This window comes from Coturnix japonica, chromosome 2, assembly GCF_054131305.1.
Source record: "Coturnix japonica strain WE chromosome 2, WE-NBRP24, whole genome shotgun sequence".
NCBI lineage: Eukaryota > Metazoa > Chordata > Aves > Galliformes > Phasianidae > Coturnix > Coturnix japonica.
The window spans coordinates 75,983,148-76,007,164 of NC_140664.1; the positions used below are offsets into that span (position 1 = coordinate 75,983,148).

General features: G+C 46.4%; 1 protein-coding gene across 1 annotated transcript; it reads left to right on the top strand.

The window, feature by feature from the left end:
- Positions 1-1,071: 1,071 nt before the first annotated feature.
- IRF4 (interferon regulatory factor 4) lies at positions 1,072-11,817 on the top strand. The gene is made up of 9 exons (XM_015854500.3): positions 1,072-1,172; positions 1,957-2,244; positions 2,593-2,779; positions 3,259-3,344; positions 3,908-4,049; positions 5,531-5,638; positions 6,853-7,206; positions 9,862-9,974; positions 11,532-11,817. The coding sequence occupies exons 2-9, from the start codon at positions 2,041-2,043 to the stop codon at positions 11,673-11,675; spliced, it is 1,338 nt and encodes a 445-aa protein (XP_015709986.1). The 5' UTR covers positions 1,072-1,172; positions 1,957-2,040; the 3' UTR covers positions 11,676-11,817.
- The last annotated feature ends 12,200 nt before the right edge of the window (positions 11,818-24,017 follow it).

Genomic DNA, 24,017 nt, shown 5'->3' on the forward strand with positions numbered 1-24,017 from the left:
TTTTGGAGAAGAAATTATTCCTAATATCCAACCTGATAGTATCCAGCCTCCTGGTAAAGCCATGGTTCCTTGTCCTGCTTTATGGCGGCTGTCCCCTCCAATCTCAAAGAGATGTTCCAGTGCTTTGATGGTTCATTAACTCATGACTGCAAAGATTTGGTGGGAGCTGCCAGTTCTTTTTCTAGAGGATGGTGTGCTATAAACCCAGTACCTAAAAATGGCTGTGCTTCTCACTTCCCCCTCAAAACGTGGCGATAATTACATTTAAATTTCAGAAGATGGCGTTGAAGATTTGCAATTAATATCCTAAGCCCCACGCATGCCCTGCTGCCAGCGCAAGGCGCGATGGCTGGGCTTTCATCTGATACGTTACAGCAGAAAGGATGTGGATGTGTTGGAAACGTTACAACAGAACAACAACAAGAAAGTGTAGCGGCACGAAACACGTGTCAGAAACCCGAACGAACTGAGAGACCTCCACGACAGCTCGAACCTCGCACTTTTTGACATCCAGCTCCTTCGGGCTGCTGGCAAGTGGGTCACCCACCTCCCCGGGCCCAGGAACAGCTCAAGAAGGGGAAATGATGGGGTCAAGAAGGGGTCATGATGGGATCACGAAGCGGTCTCGTGGGGGAGAAGCCACGCTGGGGTGTCCCACGGATCCAGACCCGGCTCGGTCCTTGCTTCCACCCCGCGCTGTCTGAGCTGGGCTCAGTCGGGGTGCGGGCAGCGGTGGGTTGGGGGGGTGGGAGCCGCCGGTCCCCGCGGCGCCGTCTGGGCCGTTTCTGGTGGGTGTCGCTGCCCGGCTCTGTTACAGTAAAGCCAGCCCGGCGAGCGCAGGTAGGAGTTTCCCCGCGCTATTTATGTCTACGTGTGTGTCTGCTTCGATTAAAAAAAAACACACGCGGACTCGCAGAGGGCGCCGTGCCGCTCCCCCCCGCCCCGCAGCGTATGTTTACCAGCAATGGGCATGTGTCACTGCCTCAGATGTTTTCCAGCTCGCGAAGTCCCCGCTCCACTCTGCCGGCTCCACCTCCGAGCGGGGGCCCGCCTCCCCCCCCCTCCCGGGCCCGGCTCCCTCCATCATATAAAGAAACTTCCCGGGGCCGCCGGCCCAGTCGCGCTGCATCCGACGGAGAGCAGCCGCACGGCTGTGCCCGCTCCGGCGTCCGGTAAGCGGCAACGGGAGCAGGGAGCCGTGCCCCGACGGGGGAACCCGAGCTCAGTCTGCGCTGGCGGGAGGAGCGCTGCTGGGGGCTTTGCTCGAGGTTCCCCGTGAGCACCAGCCGGGGAGGGATGCGCGGACCGGGTTTGGTGTGCGGGGCGTGAGGGATGCGGGGATGCGCGGCTCCCACTGCGGTACTTTAACGGGGGCACCGAATGTTGTCCGAGAGCGGAGGCGAAGGCTGTATTTAGGGGAGCCGCCGAGCTTTGGAGCAGAGGGGCACTCGGTGCCGGCTAACTTTGCAGAGCTCTGAGCGTTACTCTTTTGGGAGCAGCTGAGCGTGGTTTTATGTGGGATATCGCGTGCTCGGATGCGCCTTGCTTAAGGGAGGCTGTGAAAGCACCTTTTCCAGTGCAAAGTGGCTCAGCGAAGAGCCACATGAGTCGTAAACTTGTGTGAAGCCCTCCGATTTGTGTGGGTCTGCCCTTGCATAGCAAATGTGCTTCCTGATTTTTATTTTTTTTTACGTTTTATTTTTGTTGCTTTTTGGTTAAAAAGATCTAGTGGAACTCAGGGCGGGACAGGAGGTTATGCCTGAAGTCATTCACGCTGAGCATCTCAACCACCCGTGTGTGCTCATGCAGAACAGCATCACTGGGGCAGGGAGACCTATGTCAAAGCCCACGATGTGGGGGGCTGCCTGGAGTGGGGGGGCTGCTGGAGCTCTGTGCTGTCTTTCCTAGGTGCTCTTAGCATCCTTTGACCCTTAGGTTACCCTTTACCTCCCACAGCCCCCACGGAGCTGGTGCTCAGCCACGTGTGGTGTGGTGGGCTCAGCAACGCGCCCCCAACCCTGATCCCCTGTTACGAGTGGCATGAACTTGGAGCCAGGAGAGTGCGGGATGAACTCGGTGAGCTGCGGAAACGGGAAGCTCCGCCAGTGGCTGATCGACCAGATAGACAGCGGCAAGTACCCGGGGCTGGTGTGGGAGAATGATGAGAAGAGCATCTTCCGCATCCCATGGAAGCATGCTGGCAAGCAAGACTACAACCGTGAAGAGGATGCTGCCCTCTTCAAGGTACGGCAGTAGGGCTGCTCACTCTTTCTCCTTACCTTGTGTCCTCTGAGATGTTTTCCTGCCTTGCCCTGCTGCTTTTTTTCTTTTCCTAAACCTATAGAATCATTAAAGTTGAAAAAGACCCCTAAGGTCATTTAGTCCGACTGTCAACTCATCACCAGAATGCCCACTCAGCTATGCTGTAGGGAGTAAATTCATGCACATGTGGGCATGGGCATATATGGTGTTTCTAGCATTGTGAATGTGTACCTTATAGTTGATCGACTGAGGTTTTTTTTCTTCTTCTTTATATATATATATTTAATTTTTTTTCTCTCTTGCTCTTTTGATTCCATGAAATGTTTCCAGGCTTGGGCTCTTTTTAAAGGGAAGTTCAGAGAGGGCATTGATAAACCAGATCCCCCTACCTGGAAGACCAGATTGAGGTGTGCTTTGAACAAGAGCAACGACTTTGAAGAGCTGGTGGAGAGAAGCCAGTTGGACATCTCAGATCCCTATAAAGTGTACAGAATAGTGCCAGAAGGAGCTAAAAAAGGTAAAACATCTCAAATTCCCCATGTAACAGAGTGTGAATGTCTGTCTCACTGTAAGCACACGAGGACTGAAGCATGGAATGGCCATGCAGTCTTTGCAGGCATAGGAGCCCAAGTGCAGAGGTCAAATATGTCTCATTCTGACTGACAGGCAAAAACACCCTGGGAAAAAAAAAATAGCTTTCTTGATGTAGGTTTTGAATACAGGGAGGAGCAGAAGTGCTCTGAGCTGTGCAGCCACTGGGCTGGGGATGCCCAATCTGTGACTGCTAGCAGCCAGTATCTGCAAGCAGTCCCATAGCAGACAGGGCCCCAAAGGCAGGGGTACAGCGGGGTATTAGAGGGCACCTGAGGGCTTTTAGCCTTCCAGGGTGTGTGGGGTGTCCTCCCCCGGTGGGTGCTACAGAGCATGTAGTCCTGAGGACAGGCTGTCCTCAGATGTGCTTGACGCCATTTATTTCCATCCCTCTGGTGAACATAGGTGCGAAACAGAACAGCATGGAGGAGCAGCCATTGATGAACCATCCCTTCCCAATCCCGTCTCCTTACACCTCACTACCATCCCAGGTATGACATTGATTGTGCATTCGGTGCTTGTGCCCTGGGCAGGAGTGGCTCTGTACTCTGCAGTGTGTCCTTTTTTGCTGGCATAGCTCTCTTGAGTTCTTTCTGGAAAGAACAAAAAACATTTTATTATGAAAACAGAAATTGGGAAGCAACTTTTCTAATGTCATATGAGGCCACAGGGCATTTGATTTCCTTTGGTGCTGTTTATCCCTGAGTAATTGCTCTCTTCTGTTTGGCGATAGATATTAGTGTACTGCCATCCTCTTGGAGCCAGAATGTAAGCACCCGATGAAGCATTGCTATTCCAAGTAGACATTTACCAGCGATGCTTTGACTGCCTTTTGTTATTTCACCCAGCTTGTTATTTACACCAGTGGTGGAGAAGTTCATTTGAAAGTCCCATTGGTGGTGGTGGCGAAGTGCCATGCATGTAGGCTGGGCAGTGCTTAGACCTCCATGAGCTTTGTGAGGGCAAATAATGCCAGGGAGCTGAAAGCTGATGTGACACACAGCATCAGTTCTGACAGCTACCAGGTAAAAGAATATCTCATTACATTGAATAGGTACCCAACTACATGGTGCCCCATGAACGCAACTGGAGAGAATTTGCCCCGGAACAGCCGCATCCCGATATCCCCTACCCATGTGCCAGCGTCCCCTTCGCAGCTCGCGGTCATCACTGGCAAGGGCCTGGCTGTGAAAATGGTAAGAGGGTCTGTTCCATCCAGGGCTGGTGGTTGAGGCTGATCAAAGAAGAGGACAAGTGGCCACCCACAAGAACTGCAGGGTTCACCTTAGCTATTCACAACTTTCACTGGTGGACCTCATTCACCCCAGTCCTGACTATGCAGACCTTAGATCTCTGCTCACAAACCAACCCTCAAGAGTCCCAAGCTATCTTGAAAGCCCTGAGCAATAAGAAGGGATCCAACCTCCCAGCCCCAGATGGGAATATGTGTTCCTTAGCTATGATTTCTGATTTTGGGACTTCTGAAGCACACATGAGCAAGATTTTTTCCCTCCAGCCTTGTGGGTTAGAATGGTGTTATTCTCCCAAGAGGGCAGCTGAAGTTATTACTTTTTCTATGAGATGACTTGTCATAGGTTGAGCATTTCTTGGGGCTGGCACAGAAGAAGTGGAATAAAGAGACATTCTCTTCCCAAGAGATCTTATAGTTTGAGCCCAGTATAATCATAGATTTCCAAGCACTGCACAGAATCATTGAATGGTTTAGCTTTGAAGGGACCTTAACAATGTTCTAATTTCAGCCCGTCTGACATGGGCAAAATTGGCAACACTAACATCTAAAAAAACATAAGAGAAAGGGAACTGTGTGTCATAGGCACTTGCAGAACAACTCACCTCAAGTAGAGGGGCATTTGCTTCGTGAGGAGGAGGTGATGCAGTGGGATGGGCAGCAAGGAGAGACTTGGGAGAGCAGATACTGAGTGTTCAGAGGACACTTCTCTGGGTGTTTTTTTGTGCAGAAAAATAGAGTTTTTATTCTCTGGGTCTGCTGAAGACAAAATGCTCAATGCAGTGCAACTGGAATTATCAAGAACTGTTTGCTTTTAGCTGAGCTACTTGCTTATAGGCCTGTTTGCTGCAAGTACAGTGTCCTGCAGTACATCTCATGCAGCGGTTGGATGCACATTGGGATACTTTGCTGATGTTGGTGACAGTTGTTGGTGGCTTGTCCTGGGTGTGTCACTGAGCTCTAGGACTTGTCAGGAGGTGCAGTGCTTTGAATATGCCTCACTCCAGCTCCTGGTTGTGGTGGGTCCTGCTGCTGGGAAGAACGCTTGCTTCATCACAGCGGGACCTTTACTGATGTTAAGAAACAGAGGAAAATACCAATTGCTTATGTGATAATTTGAGTACTGATAGGTATTTTTTCAGCTAATAGTAGACCTGGTAATACAATTCCGGTAGTCTCCTGCTGAACAGGGCTTTTTTTGCTACTTCTAAACCAGTGCTGATTCCAGCTTTATTATTATACCTGTCTTAAGTAGAATTCTTTATACTGAATATGTAAACATATTTGAATAATGGGAAAGTAAAGGAGAGGAGAGGGAGAGAGAGTTTGTGGGGCCCAGAAAAACTCAGTTTTGCTTGTCTTTGACCTCTGCCCAAACATTTCTCTTAGGATTTAGGTAGCTGTCACTGACTTTTGTTTGTGAAACAGGTTGTCAGGTGACAGGAACCTTTTATGCTTGTGCCCCTCCTGAGTCCCAGACTCCTGGCATTCCGATTGAACCAAGCATAAGGTCTGGTGAAGCCCTCGCCCTGTCAGGTAAGGCCTGCAGCCCCTTGGGGCTTCTGGGGATCCCTACAAGAGACTCCTACTTTTGACTTGCCCTGGTTGTTTCTTCTTTCTGATGAAAAGAAAAAAAAAAAAAAAAAAAAAAAAAAGAACAAAAAATAACTTATCTCTTTTTAGGGAATGAATCTGTTGCATGGGCTTAAGCCCCTTGATTTGCTAGGATATTGAAGCACTTGTAGCCTGAATTCCGAGGGACGTAGGGGCAGTGGGCTGAGTAGGTGGAAAGCTTTTCTGGCTCTTGGTTTCAGTGCCAGGTAGTGTTGATTAACCCCCAAGGGTGTCTGAAGATAGTGATGGTCAGTGATGTTTAGCTCAGTTTTTATCTGAGAGGAGCCCTGTGGCACCTTGCTGTGCTCCTGCTAATGCCACCTGGCTTGGCTCTGTTTCATTATTTGTGGTACATGAAGACATTTGGGAAAGTAGAAGGGAATGGTTTCAGTCAGCCAGATCTGCAGACATGTAGCTGCCAGGGGCAGTATGAATAACTCTGGGAAAGGGTGCAGGAATATGCTTGTCACAGAAATAGCGGATAAACCTACAGCAGGATGCTCAGCAGGTTTCTTGAGTCTTCTGAATCGATGTGTGTATATTTATATGGGCATATGTGTGTATACTTATGTATGTATACACATGTATTCAGTGCCAGCTGAGTGCCAAGCTGACCGAACTGTCATTTGAAAGGTAGATTTGGGAATTCAGGTATAGCTGTGCAGAGCTGGCACCAGCAGCTGCTTCTACTCAAGCAGCCAAATGCAGGTTTGCAGGTTTCCTGTGCAGAAGTCCCTGTTATGTAAAATCCTTGGAGAAATAGAGGTACTTCTTGATTATATCTGAGGAAGTCTACTGAGCCATTATGTTTAATTGTGACTGGAGCTTGGAAAATGTGATAAACAACTGTTTTTTTTTTATGCTGGCTTTCCCTGCTTAAACAGAAATGTGAAGTTTGCTGGGCATTAGTTCCTACCAAATTCTCACATGAGAAGCCCTCTTAATATAATTAGAGACCATTCATATTACTGTATCCCATGCTTTTTTAAAGGTTTTTGCTAATGTCTTTTGGGTGGTGATGGCACAGAGGCTCAGAATTCTCATGCACGTATGTCACTTGGCCTTAACACAAGTTTAAATCATAACATATTTGTGCGAATATACCATAATCATCCTTTTCATCTTTCTTCTTGTAGATTGTCGGCTCCACATCTGCTTATATTACCGTGAGATACTGGTAAAGGAGGTGACAACTTCTAGTCCTGAAGGCTGTAGGATATCCCAGGGCCAAAGTTATGAGGTCAGCAGCCTGGAACAAGTCATCTTCCCTTATCCAGAGGATAACGGCCAGAGGAAGAACATAGAAAAGCTGCTGAGCCACTTGGAGCGAGGAGTAATACTGTGGATGGCACCCGATGGCCTCTATGCTAAGAGACTTTGTCAAAGTAGAATCTACTGGGATGGGCCTCTGGCTCTCTGCAGTGACCGACCCAACAAGTTGGAGCGGGATCAGACATGCAAGCTCTTTGATACTCAGCAGTTTTTAGCAGGTGAATCCCTCTGTGGCTTTGGTATTATTTCTGAAAAGGTAACCCAGTCACTCTCCATGCTTTATGGGAGTGCTCTTTTTATGATTGCAATTGCCCGTCTCTGCGTCTGCCAGAGAAATACAGCCAGGGAGCAGTTGCCTTTGAGCAATCTTATCTAGTTCTGCTCTGTGCATAGTCAGTGTCCCTGCACAAATGGGTAGGAGTGACAGCAAAACCACACATCACTTTGTTAAGCATAGGGAGGAACCTAATAAAATAGTTTTCCCAAATGTTGGGTGGCAGAGGGAGATGGATTCTGGCCTTGGATCTGCTTTGATAAGTCCAGAGCAGCACTGTGATCTGTGGTCATCCTACTCTCAGCCTGACCCAGAGAGAGCCTGGCATCTGTCTCAGAACATTCCAGTATTGACATGGATTCCAGCAGGTGGCTTTCTTTTCTATCTGGGTCCAGCACCAATTGATGGGGCCAGTGGTACATTTGGGACTGGACTTTTTTCTTACACCTCACAGAGTATGGCCTTGTATTGCAGCCCTTTTGAGCATGTAAAGGTGCCCACCCAGAGAAACTGGAAGCCAGGCCATGCCTGAACATCAGAGGACAGCTTGGGCAGTGGGAGTGCATGCAGCCCCTGGTTTGAGGTGTATGACATGGCAGCCAGGCAGTTTACACATCTCCCATTAGAACAAGGCATCAGTGCAGCATGAGTCTCTTAGAGGAATAATGTTTTGCAATCTGTTTTTAAACCCCCAAAACCTAAACTAGCAGTTGTAGCACACATAATGTTCCAGGGTTGCTGCATCATCCTAGCAAAATGGACAAGCAAAAAATGCATCTAAATGAAAGAAATCTCATGGATATGAAAACTGACAGTTAGAAAGGGGAATTTGAGGTTAGGGCATTGGCTTGAGCTTCAATCACATGCTAATTTAAAGACTCAATTCTGCCGGTGATGATGGTTTTGGAAATCCCTTTCCCTTTTCTCTGAAGGCTTTTTAGATGTATTCTGGGTTTGTCCAAACAGTTGACAGTACCTCTCTTTTTAGAAGCCTGACCCCAAAGAGAAGCTAAAACAATAGCTACTTTTCCCTCCCTACTAAATTACTTATGCACTAAAACCCGTGCAAGCCCAAGGATGTGGTTGTAGCCATAGTCTGCGGTGCGTGCAAAATAAGCTTTTGCATGTGTTGATGCTCAGCTAGGTTTATTACTGACTTGTCATGGACACACTAAATCTGCAAGTCAATTGAATATGTCAGGGTCCCAGACTGCAAGCAAGTTTGAGCTTTCCTTTATTAGGAAATTCAGCCTTCCTTGGGAAGAGACATAGGAGACCTCTGCCAGGAGAGGAAGTACTGGACAGCAAAGAAAGGGGCAGAAGCAGAACTGAGAACTGCAACTGTTAGGATCCTGTTGAGAAGCTGGATCCTGCAGTGCAAACTGCTGCTTGCCATGAGAGTCCTACAATAGCAGTAACTCAGAAAGTGGGTGGATGGCCTCTGGGGAGCACTGCATAATAAATACAGTAAACTAGGGTGGGCAGTAAGTGGGAGGATCCAAAAAGGGAATTGGGAGCATGGTAGATGGTAGCTGCAGGAGGACTGGCTTGGCAAAAGGATCCTCCCAGCAAGATCATTATGTCTAACTGGGGAACTGTTATATCAGCTGCTGAACTCATACTTTGGTCTGAAAAGCTTGAAGTTAGAGTAGAAGCAGCAGGTATATAAGAAAAGATGCATTTGTCATATCAAGTTCAAAGACTCTCATTCCCCTGTATAGCAGGGAGTGCTTCGTCCTTAAGACATGGGTTTTTAACTTTAATTGCCTTTGCAGCTTTTCTTCAGAAAGCATAAAGAAAGCTGTAAATTAAAAGGAACTCTAAATCAATCAATTATGTAGTGATACTTCACATAATGAAGACTTGAAGGAGAATTTTGTATTAGATGCAATTTTCTATGCTGTGGAAGGAAATATATTCCCTAAAACACAAAGCAGTGATTTTGGTCTCTCTCATAAAAGCTGCCACACCTATCTGTTACTGGGGACACTTTGATTGTTGGTGTAATGATATAATTTGGCTTTTTCTAAGTGCAAGGTGTGGGTTAGTGAAGAGAGTATAGGGACACAGAAGACATGGTCTTTTTTTGCCAGTTTTGGTGCAGGGCTGAGATAAGGTTCTTCATCTTCCCATACCTTCCTTTCCCCCTCTAGAAGAATTGGTGGCAGTGAATTCATGGTGAAGTCTTCTAGGTGAGTCTGAGTTTGTGCTTTGCAGTACTTTGGCTCTACAAAGCCACTGGTTTCAGTGATACTTTAGATGTGCTCTTGAGTGGGTCAGGGCTACTGCTGGCATCTGCTCCATGAGGTCTTTCTGACCAGGCCAAATGAAAATGCTTAATGGAAGACATCCTGGTTTGTGCATATGAAATGATTTACAAGGCAAGACAAACAGGAAAATGGCAATGTTATCACCAGCTTCCCCAGTCTGCAGAAAAGTCTCCAGACTCTGTTTCTTCTCCTTGCCTCTGGTCTTTCTCCTGACTTCTCTCATCCTCTCCCAGGAGTTACTTTACCTTCTCTCACTGTGCTCCAGGATCCTCCATTTGGAGTTCAGCCATCCACAGAGACTTTCTTAACAGCTCTTTCTCTCTTCCCAGAGCTTCAAGCCTTTGCTCATCATGGACGTCCACTCCCAAGGTACCAGGTTGCTCTGTGCTTTGGGGAGGAATTTCCAGATCCACAGAGGCAGCGAAAACTAATTACAGCCCATGTAAGTAGGACTTCTTCTTTTGCTAAATGAAACATATCCCTTGGAGGATATGAATCTGCCAGTCAAACTTCTACCTCGCATAGGATGTGAGGGAGATGGCAATTTCATGATAATGCAGCACCTTTGGGTCTGAGATTGAGTTCCCAGATCTGCCAGGACTAGTGGCTCTCAGTAGATCAGAGAACCCAGTTACCCCCCTCTGTAAAGCATTTGTCATCACAAATCTCTTTTACAAAGCCTGTCTGGACCTAAAAGGTACCCTAGAAGAGCTGGGCAGTGTTGTCATTACTGGTGCAAAACCTTGGGCTGCCAGGCCAGTGCAGGACACGGTGCTTTCACCTGAAGTTGCTCCAGAGGCCCAGCCTGCATCCCAGAGACCTCAGCCTTTGGTGTGATGCAGGGACTGCCTGTGCAGCTCCTGTGTTAGGGTAGCTGGCAAGCTCGCAAGCTGGCTGACCACAGTTCACACACATTCAAAGCTAGTGTTTCAGGATTCTATCTGAGAGAGGGTGCTGACAGAGACTGAGACCAGGTACTTTCTAAATTGACTGTATTGGCCCATAAAACCACATGAGAGGTGACAATCCACACGCTAGGCTATAACTCATTGCTTCATTGGGTAGAAAGCTGGTGTCTTAATTTTTCAAAAGCCCCAGGGTAACACAGGACCCAAATCAACATTTGCTTGGGCCTTATTGGTTTTTCCTCAGCCTGAGAAGTTGAACAGGTTGTCCCAGCTCATGGAACTGCTCTATGACAGGGTTCCCTGCTGGTTCTGTCCCTTTCTGCAGGTGGGACCTGCTACAAGTGTATGCTTCCACCCAAATAGTGCCTCTGTCTTATTGTGTAGGGGTTGTAGAGAAGAGCCCAGCTGCAGTGAAGAATTGCTTCAGGTACTGGTGCATAGTGTGCAATGTAAATATTTGCAGCCGGTGCCCTGAGGCCTGTCGAGAGAAATTGGTTTCTAAGCAAATAGAAGTGAAGGCAGTGTTAAGTCATATACATCCCTCTTGGTGATGGGCAGTGGCTGAAGTGGTTCCTCAACAGGGCTTAAAGGAAAAGAAGTTAAGAGTAACCTTGCAATTAGGTTGAAGTCTAATTTAAGAGGTAGTTTATTCTGTGGCATACCTAAGCATATCTGAACATTTCAATTTAAGACCTCAAAGTTCTTGAGAACGAAGATAAGACTTGCAAAGTTCTGGGTATGCATTTAAACACATAAAGTGGTCACAGACATGTTGTATGTCACATTGCTCTCATACGTGGGTGCAATTGCAAGTACATCATCTGTGTCACTGATAAGGCACTCCTCTAGATGAAGACTGAGCAAATAAAGTGTGTGTGCAATTAGCGAAACATTTGTCAGCAGAACAGGCAAGTGCTATCTTAGAGGAGAGATCAGTGAAAACACAGACATTATTTTCCCATTCTGGTAAGCAGAAGTGTTTTGTCCTGCCCTTTTTGTTTGTTTGTTTAGTTTTAAAATGCTGTAAATGACTAACATGGGGAATATGAGATTTTGTCATACTTCTGATTAACATTTTGTCTGTTCTTAAGGTTGAACCCATGTTTGCCAGGCAGCTGTATTACTTTGCGCAACAAAACAGTGGACATCTTCTGAGAGGCTATGATTTACCAGAACTCATGACTAGTCCAGAGGATTATCACAGATCTATTCGCCATTCCTCTATTCAAGAATGAGATCCTCAGAATAAGTGTTTCTAAATGCACTGTAAAGATTATGCAGAGTGGGGGAACTGATCTGGATAGCAATTTGGAGATCCAAATCACAGCCGGATGTATCTGGGGGACCAAAGGTTCAATGATAGGAAAGTGAACTGGGACAGCCATACTGTATGATACAAATGACGGGTCGTCAACGTTTGGATGCTACATCTCACATAAGTTCCACTGTTGCTGGGAATGACTCGAAACTGACGAAATGATTGTTGTTTACGTTTGCTTGCTGTTTTCCTTGTGTTGTGAGGACTGATTCTTACCGAAGACTTAAATCCAGAGTTTACACTGTTACATTGGCAGGGCTATTTATTTTGGATTACCGATCTCAGGGAAGGTACATAAATTTGCGGTGTTCCCAGTTTGAAGCTGTAGCTACTGTAGATAGGTAGCGAATGTAGATGGTTTATTGAGAGTAGCTATACATGTAAATGTTTTTAAACGTAGACTGATAAGCGTGATACTTATATTCTTATGTAGAATTTTTTAAAAACAATGTAAATCTTCAGAGACATATTTTTTTAATACCTGATGGACGTTTTCCCTTACAATGCCACTTTGCTGCCACTGTTAGTATCAGATTAGGCCCCTTGATAGTAGTTTCTAAGCTGAATGGTTTGTGGTACCATGTTATGACCATTTAGCTCACATTACCTGTGGATTAAGTGAATTAACCACTATAATTCTAGAGTCCCAAAGAACATATTTAGAAGTAAATCACTTTTTTTTTTTTTCTTACCATTGCAGACTACTATGCATTATATATACATGTGCATTAGAATTAAGTTGGCAGACATTGAAAATGGCACAGGGAGTGGTCCTGCTACCCTTGGTCGTTGTGACACACAGGAGGCAAGCTGAAGTGATCACCACTTCTGGCTTGTATTGAGCTGAGCTCTGCTGTTGGTGTGTACTTACAGCTTCCTTCCATTGGTACTGAAATGAACACGAAGGGAGAGATTGAGGAGAGCAGAACTTGGCCTCCCAAACTAAGACAGCCCAAGGGAAGGCTTGTTTTAATGTTTGTTTTGAAACCTTCACAGAAGTATGACTTCATGCAGTTTGCAGCCTTGTGTGCTGGAGTGCCATTACAGAGGTGAAGGGAAGGGGTTTGTTGAGTCTGTGTGGTACTAAAACCTTCTCACTGTCACACTGGAGATCAGGTTGTGTGATCATGCTGCTTCAGCTCCAGAGTATGACCTCCGTGTGGTTAATGTATGTACTTCTAAATGAGTTTCTAAATGAGGAAGAAATGAATGGTACTTAGTCTGGCAGCAGACTTGTTTTCTAGGGACTTCTAACTTATACATCTTAAAGATGCATACTTTCTTGGGATATGTTATCCCCTTCCTGCTCCACAGTGCCAGGCAGAACTAATGGATCATTTTTACTTTGTTACCTGAGGTGTTTTTCCTGGTTTAAAGATTTTCATAGGGGAGACCTCTTCTATAGACATTAAAAGCACTGTTCCAGGTGACCTTCAGAGCTTCTGCATATGCTTTTGGTCTGTGCATACATTTTACTGGAATGGACTTTTGAGTTCAAACTGAACTGGTACGATACAATATAATATCTGATGTTTTTCACTTTTTTCTAGTGGCGGTTGCTTCATATGCTCATTTGCTTCAGCTCATGTCTTAGAATAAAGTCCTTATTCCCTACCAATTCGATTTGTATGTGTTGCTTTCAGTAGTGGGGCAAATCTAATGGGCTCAGTCCTACACTGCTAACCTGGATGATGCTGCTGGATAAGTCTATGGGGAACTGCATTTTCAGACAAAAGTGCAGGGAAAGGTCAAAAGGTAAGGATTTTTGCTCTTGTGAAAAATGAGGGATATTAGCTCATGTCCCCTGGCTCAGCCCAGCATCCTATAGATGTATACTCAATAGAGCTCAACCACTGGGGTGAATTTCACAGGGCAGCTGTCATCCATCCACTGGCAGTCAGGGTCTCGAAGAAGTCTGTTACACTCACTAGCTTAGAGAAAAGTGTGGAAAGTTATCTGTGAGGTGTCAGAAGATGGGGAGCATCTTTCTGTTGAGTATCAAGGTACATTATCATTCTTGGCTTTGGAATGAGCTCTCGAAGAGTGATTTAGAAGCAGCTGAGGAGAGAAAAGGAGAAGAAAACCATCTAACTCCTGGCCATGCACAACTTGCTTAGCTTTCATGCATCCAGATCCAGGTGAAGGACTTACTGTAAGCGAGTGGAGAGGCTAAGGGATGGGACGGCGAGAGTAGAAGAGAAATCAAACTCTTGATTTATACCACAGATTATTTTGCACGTGGGGGATTTAAAATTGTGTTTGACTTTTGGAACAATCTTTTGCTGTTCAAAATAACTAATGGATACGTAAAGTGGAGGGGGGGGGGGGGGGGGGGGGGAAGAGAAGAAAAAGGCAACAAGACTAACCCTGAAAACATTTTCTCCTTTTAGTATCTTTCTGCAGTCGCTACGTGAAAACATTTGAAGTACTTCCTACTTCTGTTAACTTCTGTTTATAGTTTCTGAGGTCTACTTCCTTCCTGTTATGATTTCAGTGGTGTTACAAATGACATGCTTTACTCCTGTCAAAGCCAAAGGCATGGCTGGTGTTTTTAACGATTTCAGTGCGCGATTTATCTCAATATTGGTTTCTCTTATTTTAATAATGCTCAAACTGTTTCTTGAAAGAGTTTCGTGCCAGACTTCTGCAACTGAAGTACTTATCTTCAAAGTTTGGTTCTGCTCAGTGGTTTTGCCTGCTACTGTAAACTCTGTGAGCCTTAACGGGATTGTAGGTTAACCAGAAAGAGGAGATGATATATTTTAAGCTGAAATAGGGTGTAACGGGGTTTGTGGAAAAAACACAGGATTCACGTGAAAACCCCCGTGGCCTTTCAGACAGGCATATGTGTGCTGTTTACATCAGCGTTTGTCAGCAACGTGGAGGTGGGGAAACACCACCTTCGCAGAGAGCTTTCAGGAAAAAGAAGCATTTTCTTGCACGCTGTCAGATCATTGTCTGTGAATTCATGTAGAGAGGCAGAGGGAGAGAGAGCACAATAACAAAAAATGGGTGGGTATCTTGAAATTAATCGTAGTATCTCATTTCCCATTCAGTTCTATAAATTACATTCAGCTGAATCTGGATGGTATGATGTGAAAAACTGGCAGGATGTTTTTAAATCTGAATCCCCGGCCCCAGAATAGTTCAAGGCCAGGCTGAGTGGGGCCCTGGGTGATGGGATCTAATAGTTGACAACCTTGGCTGTGGCAAGGGGTTGGAACCAAACTGTCTTTGAGGTCCTTAGAGATGAGAAGCTGTTGTGTCTCATAGAAATCTTAAGGGTTTGCACTTTGGACAAGAGTTTCGTTGGCTCTAAGATGCCAAAAGATTCCCGTGAGTTGGAGCCAGTTGCATTGGAGCTGGTATTCAGGCTATTCACCAGCCAACAAACATTTGCCTTTCAAGCCTATAGCCAGGTAGTTTTGAACCCACATATGGTGGCTGCATCCACTCATCATGGCACTGCTGGCTGTGGACACCCACTGCCTGAGGAATGCACAGTGCTCTGAGGCTTGTGTGTGCTGAAATGACAATCAGCATGGAGCTGAGGTGTCCAAGAATAACAGCTCCTTTGTCTTCCTCTTATACTGGAGTTCTAGATAGATAAACAGTGGATTGGATCAGATGGCTTGCTGTGGAAGATGGGAACTTGCCCCTTAGGGAGTTAGAGAGTAGGGTGATCATCTGTGCTCAAACAGGGACTGGAAAAGGTCAGGTTTCCTTGATTATGGACTTGAATTTGGTTGCCTGCTCTGTACTGATGGGATATTACCTGAATGCTGATGCTCAAATGGCCACACATGAGGTGGTGGTTCATGAAAAGGAAATAGTCAAGAACGGGTAGAGCCCCGTCCATTTCTTTTTCAGCTCTTAGATCTTAAATGTGAGTAGATCCATGCCCTGGAAAACAATGAAAATGAAATGCAGGGCTTCATTTTGCAAATGCATGTTTATTTTTTCTACAGTGCTGGCACAGTGAGGCTGTCTTCCATTCCTTTGCAGGCCTGTTGGCAGTGACAGTGCTACTCATGCGGACCAGGCTGCACACTGGTCACTTCTCTGAAATCGGTCTTCCAGGCTCAGGCTATCATTTCCTTCTCCCTTTGAAAAAGCAGATCTGACATTATACACAAATTCTGTCTCAAGCAAAGGGAAAACAGATGTAGGTGACTTCTGCATAAAGCACAGACAACATTTGTCCACCATATTCCTGGGAGGTAGTTTCATGTGCCAGCATCAATGAGACTCCTCTTATCACTATCAGAGGAAAATGTCCTGTAAGTGCGCGTATCAGCTTGGTGAGGAGTTTAGAGTTGGTTCTTGCACCTTAGCAGCAGTAATGCACTTGCTAAGCCCTCTATGCTGTACTAGTGTATTGTGTGTATCTACATGTGTGTCAAACTCATTTCATCACATCCTCACCCTGTTTTCTACCTTACTTTCTGACTTTCTGATTTCTTTCAAGAAAAGATGTTTAGATCTGAATTGGGTAGTTAGTTAGAGGGATGCCCTGACTTTTTCAGTTCTCTGGGTTGCATATTCTCTGTCCTAATGGCTCTTCTGATCTGGGAATGCCTCCAGAGCACAGGCAGAGGTAAGGCACTTTTAAGTTCTAAGTTCAACTTGAAAGTGTTTGGACTTTTGTCTTTAAAATGCATTAGTCTTTGTTCATGGGTATATCCAATTTATCTGTCTGGGAACTGTGTACCTCATGTAATCCTCCATCTTCTCCTCCTGATTTGATACAGGTACCAGCTTCGGCATGTGTTCATCAAGAAATTTCCTTCTTTACTGGAGGGTTGCAGCCAACTCGTAATGATGTCCCTTGCTAAATACCTTGATGTAGGTCTAGTTAATGCTTCTGTCCCTCTCTTGGGTTCTCTTTCTGTCTTTGTCTGTGTTAATGCTACAATCTAAAGGCAGGGAAGGCTTTTTGCTGTTTGCACAGTGTCAAGCACAATGATCGTTGTCTTTGAAGTTTAGGCTTTGTAAAATATGATAATGAGAAAAGGTGTCCTTGAGTTTTGTCAGTTATGATTCTTACCCCAGAAACCATGAACCATGAAACACTCAGCAAAATGTAATCGTGGCAATCATTCATGCAAGGCTTTCCCATGGGAAGCTGGTGTGCAGCTTAATTCAGCCTTAGCTACCACATTCATATTATATTTTTTTTTTTCTCAGAGAGGCGACTGAATTGCTTCTCATGCTCCTCTTAGAGCTGTTCAGAATTCTCTTGTACAAATGAAGTCTGAGAATTTCCAGCTTCTAGACTAGAACTTCTTGATTCAGATAAGTTCATTTTAGAGCTCAATGACCTGTATTTTTGGTAGGTATCCCCTTCAAATTTCTCCTACAGATCAAGTTTTTTATATCTTCAGAAACCAAAGTTATGGGTGAAGTCTAGCTACAACTCCAATAACTCATTTTCATTTCCTCTTTTCACACATGATCAAGAGGTTTAGCCCTCTTCATGACTGTCCCCTCCCACAGAAAAACCCATGCGAGGAGTAGTGAGAGAGGAAGACTTCAAAAACAGGGTGAGTGACATCACCGTGTATCTACTGTAGAGACGTCAGTCTCCAAGAAATAGGAAAGGTCAGAGCTGTTTAGAGCAAGGGGTTTTCACAAAACGGCTGAAAAACCCAGACCAGGTCTGAAGAAATCATGCCATCCTTTCCCCCTGCCGATTCTTTTCCCCAGATAGTTGAAGACTCTATGTCCAGAAGAGAAACTGCTGTGTGATTTTTAATGTTGGTTTCTATCATGAAGATTAAGCTGGTCATGAAGATTAAGATGGTAGCTTTTGCCAGGTTTGAGCTAGCAAGGAAATAACATGGACTTCCCAGAAGAAAGCTGTGAAAGAAATGACAGATGCTTGCAAGGGAATGGGGCAAATTTCTTTTGTTGTTTTCCTTTTAAATAAAACCCTTTGCAATTTTTTTCCCCCCATCAGTCATGGGAGTGATGTAGGAATGATGTGACCCTGCTCATCACAGCATCATTGTGCCACTGGGCTTCCACCATCTTGGCACAGCCATTGCTGGGTGATGGAGGGCAGAGAGCTGGGACGGCTCCTGGTAGAGGGGAAGCAGGAGGTGGAGGAGCAGAGTAACCCCTTGGCATGAGAGCTGGGAGGGGGTTTGCCTGGTGGCTCACAGCATCCTGTGGACCAGAGTTTGTCACCAGATAGCACCAGACTGAGGGTGACACTGAAGTCTCACTTTCCTTTAAAACCATCTCTGTGTGAATAAAATGGCTTACCTACAATCCCTGCAGATACAGGCACAATTTAAATATAGCAAGCATTGATGTCTATCTGTAAATTACAAAGAAATGAATAAATCGAGGCAACGTAGACCACAAAAAGGAAGTTTGAGATCAGCCCGAGGCTTTGGTTGGTTGGCTCCTGCCTGGGGAACCTGCCTAACCTTCATGATCCCCTACAGAGGTGACACAGCCATGAATCAGACCCGCGGTTCCCGCTCCCCTGGTGGCTACGCCGGGGCTGAAGCTGTAGCAGCTCTGCACGTATGCCCACCTGCAGCAGTTTGGATGTGTGTTGTAGAGCACAGAAAAGTTAAATGAGCCCCTGCTCTGAACATCTCAGGATCCATACCCTTCTGGAAACCCCTGAGCTCATTTTGGGGAGGCAGTGGAAAAGTTCACAAAGGGCTGTAAAGAAGATTTGTGCAGGAAGCTGGGGGGAAAGAACTTGTTTCTTCTTTAAGTTCAAGTTACATCTATTACGTTGCTTGCCATCGCACAGCCTGCTCAGTGCAGATACTTGGCCAGGGGTGCTTGGCTCAGCTTTATTATGAAGGTCAAAAATGTAAAATTGGGGTTTTGCACACAGCCCTTGTGTCTATGGGTAGACAGCTACCTTCACTCCTCTGAAATGGCCTTTTATGCAGTTGGCCCACATGTTTGAGGGAAACAGTGGTGATGAAGTCCTAGAATATTTATGGTGAAACTTGGTTGGGAGAGGAGACAGAAAGATCAAGAGGGCATATGGGAATGGCAGCTTGCTGCAGACCCTCCAGATGTGTTAGGCACTCGGTGTTTTAGGCTCCAGCCAAGGATGAGTGTCTGTCGATGCTTTGAACTCTTATAAACCATGGAGACCAAACTTCAGGATTTGATGTTCCCTGGATGAAGTCAGTAACTCTGGAACCACAACTGTTTTTTACTTTTTGACTGTGCAGGTGACCTGGAGAGCTGGTGGTGTCTCCATGCTTGGAGCTCTCCAGAAGACACATGGATGTGGCTCTAGCCTGGCAGTAAAAACAAGGAAGGAAATAAATGTCTGGCAGGATGCATTGGTCTATATGGCGCAGAAGTGGAGCCAGGGTGATGCATGGAGGTGGAGAGCAAGTGGTGATGAGGAGAGCTGCTGGAGAACAATGCATCTGTCAGGTGTCATGGAGCTAGGGGTCACCAGGGCCATTTTGTGCATGCTGCAGGTGTACATTTGCCCTGCCTCTCGTGAGGGGAGAGCCACTCTAGAGTGGAGAAGTGGGTTTTGGCCAGGACGAGAAGTCAGCTATTTCTCAGAATTAAGGCGGAGCATGCAGACTTGGGGAGAAGGAAAGGCATTAAAAAAAATATAATCAATGCATAAAGTCATCATTCCCCCCCTCCTCCCCCACCAAAAAAAGGAAGAGAGAAGCTAAAAATGGCTGGAAGAAGAGGAGGGTAGGTGTTAGCTTCTGCATGTAGCGGGAGAAAGCTGCCTGCGGGGTGGGGGAAGAGAAGCAGCTGCCCAGCAATGAGGGTAGGAGATGGGTGCTAGAGGAGAAGGGGCAACCCTAGGCCAGGAGCGAGCCTGGAGGCCACTTTAGTGGGTGGAGGAGAGGACAGGAGAGTGAGAGGATCCCAAAGGGTGGGCCTCAGGTGTTGGAGAAGGAGGCTGTGGGATGGCTGACAGGAGGTGGAGGTTTTAGGGCTGTGCCTGGATTCTGGGAGAGCTTGAAGAAAGGGGTCAAATGGAAGGAAAGTGCAGATGAAGGAATATAATGAAGGGTGGTGCAGCCACTGATTCTCTGTTGAAGAGGAGGATGGGAGGACAGGGAAGAGGAATTGGGTGGCGATGTTCAGAAATTAGGAGCTGTTTCTATTTTGAGGAGTCAGTGCTGTGAGGTGGCATCTTCAGGAGATGCAGAGAAACATTCTCAGAGGATCTTACAAGAAGACTTTCAGTCAAAACCTGAAAAAACAGGGAAGAAAACAGATCTTGAACTGGGATAGAACTTCCTGGAATAGATCCAGTTGAAGAGACAGAGAAAAACAGGAGACTCTAAGCTGCTGTAGGAGTTTAGCTGTGTGCCTCTATGCTGAAAAAGACAGAGGAGCCACAGCCAGTGTTGCAGCCGAGGTCATGGCAAGGCCGTGCTGAGAGACAAGAAGATGATGCTGAGGGAGAGAAGGTGGTCATAGAGAAGGAACCGAGAGCCCAGAGATCAGATAAGGAGCCATGTGAATACTATAGAATGTTTTTGAGAGGAGTAAAAGTTAACAAGTGGTCCTGATGTGGTGAAGCCTTAGTGAAAGTGGGACGTTGAATAATTCCTCAGTTCCTCAATAAAGTCAAGTGAAGCTTCCTTGGCTTCGCGTGAGCATCTCCCCACAGCTACTCATGTGCTCCTGTGTGCTTGGAGAGAGAAGTTAAATGATAAAAGAATAGAATACTTAGAACTGGAAGGGACCCTTTAAGTCTGTCTAGTCCAACTCCTCTGCAATGAACAAAGACATCTACAGCAAGATGGGGTTGCTCAGAGCCTCATTCAGCCTGACCTTGAGACTCACCAGGGGCAGGACTTCCACAACCTCTCCAGGCAACCTGCTCCAGTGCCTCATTACCCTTACTGTAAAATCTTCTTCCCTATATAAAGTCTAAATCTCTCTAAAGGCTAAATCACTATGAGCTGCACAGGATCAAGGATGTGTACCAGTACATATGGGATTGCAGTGCCTATAATGCATCTCCAGGCTCACAGCTCCTCTATCTTGGGTCTTGTATAAGCATGGATTGAGCATTGGAAACATTTGGTGAAGTTTGCTAAGGGGCATGTGAAAAGTCAGTGTCAGCTCGAGTAAACCTGTGGCCAGGAGCTGCCCAAAGTCACCCATCCACTCCTGAAGCAATCCCATGCCTGTCTTCTCTCAAAATGTACCCAGACTTGCTTTAAATGCACTGGGAGCAACTGAGCGTTCAAGGCAAGCACAGAAAGTGCAAGTGCTATTTATCCCTCCTTAGGCTTAAGGGTAAAGCAAAGGGTTAAAGCAAAAAGTATTCTGTTCTGTCTAAGGAATATTCTGAGCTGTGCTCAATCATGGTAACAACAGCAGCAACATCAGCAGTATTATGCTGATGGAAATGGAGGTGTTCACACGATGCTTGTGGACACTGAGCAGGGAAGGGCTGGGGGGCTGGAAATCCTGACTTTGTGGTCTGAGATTTCACCCCCAGTGACAGTGAAGTTTTAAACTGCAGAGTTGCTTGGGAGCAGGTCTGTGATGTTACTTAACTGCAGAGGACATCCCGTGAACCTCACGGCTCGTGAGCAAAGCTGCCAGTGTTTTGATGGCCAATTTCTAACCAAAGTGAGTTATGCGGTGGAAAGAATTATCTCATTGTCTGATTCAGTCACTTCAGCAAGGTGTTTGCAGAACGTAGTGGCTTTGTATAGGATAACAGAAAAGCGTTGGGCTGGCTAATTCAATTAAAAGCGAATAACTACAGTCTAGGCACTGACAGCACGTGGGAGGAAGTGGTGTTTCCACTGTGACTGGCATTGCACGACTAGCAAAAACAAGGTGGTTTGAGGAACGCTTGCGTGTTAATGGCATTTCCCTGTTCTGTTTGTCAAGCAAAGGTGGGAATATAGAGTCAGAACTTACTTGAATCAGTTCTTTTACAAGAAAAGAAAAGGGGCTACCATGGGAACGATGCCGAGTGTCTGGCTGTCGCCGTGCACAGGTAGCACTATGCTGCAGGGGCTCAGGCTGTGGTTGAGAAAGAAAACGCTGTGGGGTGTTGGAGATGGGCAGGCTGCCTGGGAACCTCTCTACTCATGCCTACTGTCCCTGTGCCATAGCAGGGCCCATGGTGTGCCACGCAGGTGGCAGGGCTGGTGTTCTCCAGGAGCACAGTGATGGCAGACCCTACTCACAGCCACGGGCCTGGCCATAGAGCTGGAGCAGCTCTAGAGTGAGTCAGGCACTCACCAGACAGCTTAGCCCAACAGCGTGTAATGGCATCGTCCTCTGTGCACACACCTGTGGTCTGCTTAATTGGTTTCAGCTGTTTGAAAAGCCTCTTACCTCCACTGCATAGCAGCAAAAGAAAAAAAAAACCCAACCCTAATGTATTGGATGCACCATTGCTATGGTGCACAAAGGAGCTCTTTCAGGACTCCTCAGGGTAAACACATGACACCCAGCTAAAACTTAGCACTGGAAGAGCTGTTGCAGCTAGAGCTGCCTGTGTGAGCACTGGCTTGAGCTGGCATAGCCTCCTGTCCCGCCCATCATACTCCTCCCAGGGGAGCTTATAAACAGCAAGAGGACAAAATCTGTGATATTGATAGGACATGGGGGAATGGTTTTATACTAAAAGAAGGGACGAGAATGATAGATGATAGGAATACATTTTTTACTCAGAAGGTAGTGAGGCAGTGGCACAGCTACCCAGAGAAGCTGTGGTACTTTATCCATGGAGGCACTCAAGGGCAGGCTGTATGGGGTCCTGGGCAGCTGAGCTGGTGGGGGACAGCCGTGCCCATGGCAGGGCTTGGGACTGGGTGAACTTTAAGATCCATTTCAATCTAAAGCCATTCTGTGATTCTAAGATTTGTATCCTGATTCAAGTTGTAACCCATCGATATGGCAAGAGCTGTCAGCAGAGCATGACTGTGCTATGCACATAGCCATAATGAGCAGCTCCAGCTGACCCAGAGTTCTTCAGCCCTGTGCTCCCCAGCCACCACTGCTGCATTTCATCTGTCTCAAATGGCTTTCTATGGCATCTTGTTCAAGGGAAGCAGTGGGGCTGGCAGGAGCCTGGTCTGGCTGAGGTAGGACCAGCATGTGTCATCTGCAGGCACAGCTCCATACTTGCAGTGACCCAGCCACACAGAGGCTGCTAGACCACACTCACTCACATAAAAGAGTCGTTCCTTCTGCTCTGTGGTTGGCATCAGGAACTCCACATCAGTGGGGTTTTTGTTTTCAAAAGTAGTTGTGTTGCGGGGAGTAGGTGCAGCCCTGCTGCTTTTTCACCCTACCATTGCATCCCCCTGGGCCACCATGGGGCAGGAAACACCATGTAGGTCCTCAACAGCTGGAAGCAAAACCAAAAGCACCATATTAGATGCTGGAAGTGGAACTTTAGTTTATTGCCTTATTTCTGAGTGATGCAGGGAATCAGGACCACCCCCAACCGATGGGTTGGTTGTGGGATATGGCAGCAGGGCAGCTCCCCAGCACCTGGGTACCCAGGGCCTAAGCCCCACTCATAGCAGCAACATCATTGTTGGGTATTGAGCTGCATCCCATGTAGGAGGGTGTTTCTCTTCCTTCTTTCTGGTTTTCTTTCCCCCCCCCCCCCTTTTTTTCTTTCTTTATTTTTTCCACTGCCGTCACAGGTCTGTCTGCTTTGCTTCTGCCTGTCAATAAGTTGGGGCTGCCGGACAATAAGAATTCTGTTTTGCAGAAGAAGCAGGGAGCTTTCTGACATTTGGGGTTTGGGCTTCCTTTATTATTATTATTTTTTTTTTTTTACTTCATTCAAGTGAGAGGGGAGAAAAGCAACAATTCTTCAAAGTTTTCCCATTGAAAAAAAAAAATAAAACCCACAAAAAAACTCAGAGAAACAAATAAATAAAAATTAAAATAATTAAAGAAACAACGAATGGAAGAGTAGCCCACTTCCAGGCAGCGGCCACTGCTCTGTACCAGCACCACTGCCTCCGGCTCTGGCCCAGCCCAATCTCACCAGCCACCCATCTGTAGCACTATAGGCAGACCAGCAGAGCATAGCGATGCCTCTGTCCCCAGAGGAAGGCCACCAGCCAAGGCTGGCCATCAGCGTGAGGAGGCAGAACTCATCCCTACTGCAGTTCTGAGGCTCAGACCTGCTGCTCCTTGCCAGCATCCACAGGGAAAGCTGAGCCTGTGGCTGGCTGGAGCAGCACTGCTGTGCCTGTTTTGCTAAAAACAAAAGGTTTACTCAGAAGTAGAATCGAGGTGCCACATG